This window comes from Macrosteles quadrilineatus, unplaced genomic scaffold, assembly GCF_028750875.1.
Source record: "Macrosteles quadrilineatus isolate MER2022 unplaced genomic scaffold, UCM_ALF_1.0 Scaffold_4__1_contigs__length_99947679, whole genome shotgun sequence".
NCBI lineage: Eukaryota > Metazoa > Arthropoda > Insecta > Hemiptera > Cicadellidae > Macrosteles > Macrosteles quadrilineatus.
In genome coordinates, this window is record NW_026542597.1 from 33,881,068 (window position 1) to 33,887,067 (window position 6,000).

At 32.9% G+C, this 6,000-nt stretch overlaps 1 protein-coding gene across 1 annotated transcript in view; it reads left to right on the forward strand.

Moving 5' to 3' along the window:
* Nucleotides 1–1,150, forward strand: part of LOC128992839 (hemicentin-1-like) — a 94,098-nt gene extending 92,948 nt beyond the window's left edge. Inside the window, exon 62 of the mRNA XM_054416582.1 lies at nt 989–1,150. Within this exon, the coding sequence (XP_054272557.1) occupies nt 989–1,094 (106 nt within the window). The 3' untranslated portion in view covers nt 1,095–1,150. The remainder of the gene's footprint in view (nt 1–988) is intronic.
* The last annotated feature ends 4,850 nt before the right edge of the window (nt 1,151–6,000 follow it).

Here is a 6,000-nt window from a genome sequence, read left to right on the forward strand (position 1 = left end):
AAATTTTGAACGTGCATTTCCCGTTGTGTATGAGAAGGGAAATCCCGTCTCGATCTCGTCTCGAAATTTTATGAGAAATAAAAAATCTCGTCTCGTCTCGTCTCGCACTAAAAATCCAATCTCGTCCATCCCTAAGGTAATGATATATTTGTTTGAAATTAGGGAGAGACAAGTCTCGAAATTTTTGATCTCGTTCCAACAAGACAAGAATTTCTTTATCAAATTTTTTTAAAGACGAGATTTTAAAAAAAACGCCTGCAGAAAGTCAATGCAATACTCGCAATACAAGAGCGTGTTGTAGTTGCATTTCCTTTGCGAAGGCGTTCTTATTTAACTAATTCCTTACATGTAAATATTACTTTAATTGTTTTATCATTTGACATGTTTTGTTAAGTGTATGCTGCTTTTATTTTATGATTTATTTTATTTTAGGATAATTTTAACTATATCCTATCTGATTACACCATGTTTCCTAAGTGTAAGTGTTATTATTAATAAGTTAGGCATAATTAATATACATTTTTTTATACTGATGTTTATTAATAAAAAATTTTAAATATTCTTGCCTAGTATTATTATTTTTTAATTTAAACGGTCATCTGCCAATGTTACAAAATCAGGTAAAAATGTCGAACATGCATTTCCCGTTATGTATGAGAAAGGAAATCCCGTCTCAAAATTTTATGAGAGATAAAAAATCATGTCTCACCTCGTCTTGAACTAAAAATCTAATCTCGTCCATCCCTAATAAATATATAAATTTATTGACAGCACAACTGCAAAACATGTATATCAAGAATATCATCACGAATGTATACTATGCCATAGTTGTATATTTATGAACACAAATCTATTTGAATGTATTAGTTTTGTTCCACCTAAAAAATTTAGTAACAACCACAAATTAATGTTTGTTTTAATAATAATATTTATATAATAGATTGAATGTTTCATAAATATGAGGTTAAAAAATGTTCTTTTCTTCCAGATTAACAGTCAAGGCGTCTTCATTCAGCAAAGACTACAAAACTGAACTGTACACCACAGATTTTGTTGTCTTTTTATATGCAGAATCCAAAGATATAGATAACTAGGTTCGTCATGTTGTAGCGTTAACTGTAGGGTAAGAAATGTAATTGTAATATTTAAAACGAGAATAAAAACTTATTTATTTACTAATAGGAGAGTTTAATGTTCATCAGACCTCATCTTAAACTTTGAATTACATCAACATTCTAGTTCTGCAACAATAGTTTTACTAGTAGTGAAACTTGGTCTGGTTTTTGAGGCTTACTTTCGCTTTTAGGTAAAAGTTAGAATAATCTTTACAAGGTAATTCATGATTGGCAAGATTTGAACCCGGGATCTCAGGTACTGAAGCTCCATACTCAGGGACGTTTTTAGGTATCAGCCGCCTCTAGGCAACAAAGTTTGCCGCCACCCCTCCCCGCTCCCCCACCCACTTTTCAGCGCACACCCTGACCTCACTAATATCACCCCAATGGCCAATACATGCCCTGTCAGCTGATTTTGTAGAAAAATAATCGGTAATATTGCATGCTGCATCAATAAATTTAATAACTTTTTCACCACACTATGATGTTTTTAGCTGTTTTACATGCGTTAATTGGTGGCTGAAAGTTGCGTTTTGCCGGCCATGCCAACTGTCATCGTCATTTGGGGACCGAGCAGGTTCTTACGCTAAATTATTACTAGGGCCGCAAAATCAGCTGATCGCTTACTTTCTTAAAACATGAATGCATATTAAATACACAATCAGTATCCATAGCATTGCAATAGAATTGTTTTATTGTCACCGCTGCCTAGCAATTATTTATTTGAATTTTTACTGATTCCTCAAATTATTTCTTCACATAACCTTAAAGTTGTAGTTGTGTTGCAGATCAGTGTGCATCATTATTGTGGTGAATACTGAATAGTGCTAATAAGATATAGTGTGGTGAAAAATAGCGTTTGTACCACGGACCGAAATGGTTTTGCAGCTCTTGGTCGTTTTAAGTTGACTTTGTCTCGAACTTAAAAACTATCTCGAGCCGGCGAAACCTCATTTTCGGCCCTAGGTACGAAATATACTGTTTCATTTCGACCCCTTTTAACGGACGTTTTTTGCACCGTTTTTATGCAAAACATTCTGACTGGGATAGGCCTACATGGAATGCAACTTTTTTTTATCTAAACAGCATTTACAATCCCATTTTGCGGCTTGAAACGGCACACAAATTGTCTGTATACAATGGTTCTTATAACGTTTTTCATTGAACACTTTTAGTCAGATCCACTTGAGAGACGTGCTATTGGCTTTGATTTGAAATGAAAGAAATATGTTTACTTATATTATTTCTTAATTTACAAAAAACACATGAATCGCAAAAAAAATTACGTACTTTTACAGAAAGAATATACAATTTTAAACTAGTTAAGTTTGGTACATAGTAAGTATTTTGTTCACACTTTCCTTCTTGATTTTAACCTAGCAAAAGACACTTGCAGCTAGCGCTGCCGCTGCGTAGTGGTGTATGAAGTAAACAAAGGGGAGTGTTTTCTTCGTTTGTCACTACATAGCGGCCGGCACGGGGACCCGCTCCCCCGGCGAGCGTGTCCGCCAGACCAATAGGGCAGCAAGGACAAGCTGTGTAATAAACTATTGACGTTTGTTTGACTTTAATGCGTTCTGAAATTGTTTTATACTTAATCAAAATATTTGAAATGGCTGTTTTGCCGTTCCCAGAATTATTTGCTAAAAATTTTTTTAGATTAAAACCTCTTTTATTTTATTTTTTTACCCTCAAAATTTTGCACTAGGCGGGCGCCTAGTCCGCCTATTTGGAAATATGTCCCTGTCCATACTCCATCACTATCCCAGCTCCCTGATCAACTACTCATCACTAATGACAAAATGAGATCAATAACTAATAAGAGTATATGAGTATATGAGATCAATAACTAACAAAAATAAATTGCTAGGTAAAATCATTAAACAAAAAAACATAACCTACCATAAAAATGTCATTAATAACAAAAGAAATTACTACAAGCAGAAAATCCTAAGATCAAAAAAATATTAGTAAAGATGTTTGGCAAATAATTCATCAGGAAACCGGCTCATATAAGTTGAATACAAAAAACATTCATTTAGAAAAAAATAATACCACTGTTACTGATCCTTTACAAGTAGCTAATACTTTTAATGATTATTTCATTAATATTACAAAGGAATCTTTAACGGGCAATAGTTTTGGTTCTGCCAATGAAAATTGTAGTCAAAGAGATAGGAATAATATCAAAAATTCTTTCCATTTAACACCAGTTGATGAAAAAGAAATACTAACCATTATTCAAAATCTAAAAAACAAACATGCTAGTGATTATAATGAAGTGATTATTAAAGTGATTAAACATGTTGATAAAGCTATTGTTAAGGTCTTAGTTCACTTAATAAACTCATCTTTTGTGTCAGGTATATTTCCATCAAAACTTAAAATTGCAAAAGTTATTCCTATACACAAAAGAGATTGTCCAAAAAAATCCGTCAAATTACAGGCCATTGTCAATTTTACCCACAATTTCAAAAATTTACGAAAAATCTGTCTATACTAGATTAATGTACTTTCTCGAAAGCAACTGCTTAATTAATGGCAACCAACATGGATTTAGGGCTGGAAAGTCGACCAAAACAGCAACTGTTCAATTTATTGAGTCCATTATTGATGCCATTGATAGGGGTGAAAAATGTATTGAACTATTTATGGACCTACAAAAGGCATTTGATAGAGTCTGTCATGGTACCATGGTTAAAATTTTGACACAGTTTGGTATTAAAGGCAAAGCACTTGATTGGTTCAGATCATATCTAACCGATAGGCAACAGTTTGTTGAAATAGCTTCTACAACTGGCAGAAAACAAACAAAAATAAATTAAAAAACACAGTGCATAAAATTTGGAGTCCCACAGGGGTCAATATTAGGCCCATTATTATTCATTATATACATAAATGGAATTAATGATATATTGGTTAATCAGAATGCCAACAAAGTAGTTCTGTATGCTGATGATTCAAATTTGAAAGTTGCAGGACCAACCGATGAACATATTAAAAGATCTGCAGAAGAAGAGTTAAATAACATAGTTTCATTTTTGACAAATCTAAACTTACAGATAAATTTTAATAAAACAAACTTTATAAATTTTAATACAAATAAGAACCAAAATGGGGTTTCAACAGAAATAAAATTAAATGACAACACAATTTCAGAAGTAACGGATGCAACATTTTTGGGTTTAATTGTGGATTGCAATTTAAACTAGAATAAACATATTAACAAAGTTAAAGGCAAAATGAATTCAGGAATTTATGTCCTTAGAAGATTATCTAAATTTTGTGATTTAGCCACTTTAAAAGTAATATATTTTAGTTTGGTTCACTCACATTTGGCATATTGTCCTGAGGTCTACATTAATAGTTTGTTTATTTGCTTGTCATCTGGTTTGATATATTATTGTTTCATGATTACTTTAAGTTTTGGTTTTTGTTAATAAATACAATGAAAGAAGTGGCTCTAACAAAATGGGTTTTAATTTAATATATTTAAGGGCACAACATGGTGGCAGCGGTAAAGACCCAATAAATTGAGTAACAGGGTGTCTAATATATATGCTGCATTACAATGTCAGACTCAGAAAACTCAGATATAACAGTAAGAAGACAAACATCTAAAATGACACAACATTCAGCAACATTGGGCTTCATTGATAAATACTCCTTTAAACCAGAAGATTGGGGCCCATGGTTAAAAAAGTTCAATAGGTACAGAAATGCTACCAATTTAGATCAAATAGATGGAGAAAAGCAAGTAAATTTCCTTATAATATCCATGGGTGATAATGCAGAAAATGTATTAATAGCAGCAGGAGTAACAGAAGAAGATGAAAAGACTTATGATAAAGTGATGGAAAAACTTAATAAGTATTTTACACCAAGGGTGAATTTGACCTATGAGAGAGCGAAATTCAATCAACGAGTACAAAAGCAAAATGAACCGATATCCGATTTTATAACAGATGTACATCAATTAGCTTCTTCATGTGATTACAAAGACATGAAAGACAGCCTTATTAGGGATAAACTCATTGTTGGAATAACAGATTCAAAGTTATCTAAGGAACTTCAACTGATGGCTGACCTAACCTTGCATGAAACAATAAATAGATTGAAACAAAGTGAAATTATAAAGAACCAACAAATTACTGTTAACAGATCAAGAGAACAAGATTTTGCAGAAATAGACCAAGTGAAAAAACATCCGAACTTGAAACAAAACATAAGACAATATACTTCTAATTGTTTTTACTGTGGAGGACAGAGGCATCCTAAGGAGGAATGTCCTGCTCAGAATATTGAATGCTACTACTGTGGATTGCAAGGACACTTCAGCCGATGTTGTAAAAAGAGACAGAATAATAAATACAGAAATCAGAACAATAAATACAGAAACCCAACCCTGAATCAAATTCAGGAAAATACCGAGAACAGATTGGAACAGGATAATAGAAGCGAGGACGGGTATTACATTAACAGAGCTGAAGTTAAGAAAATAAGAGCGACAACAAGGAACTACAATAAACAGAATGAATTTGAAATTGATGTAGGCCTAAAACTTGATGGGAAATTGGAACATTTAAAGATTGACAGTGGAGCCGACGTGACGATTGTGCCTCCAAGAATGGCTAGAAACAAATTATTGACTAAATCAAACATTGTTTTAAAAACACCTGGGGGGAAGTATTTAACAGTTTTAGGTAAATTTGAAGGTGTAATTCAGTATAAGAATAAAACAACTCGTCAAACAATATATGTGATCAATGGTCAAGAGGAAGCATTGATTGGGAAACCATGCATCTCAGCCCTAGGGTTCTTAAGGGTCATCAGAGGAGTTAAAAATGACATTCAGTCAAGTGAATATTGTAGCAACCAGAATATC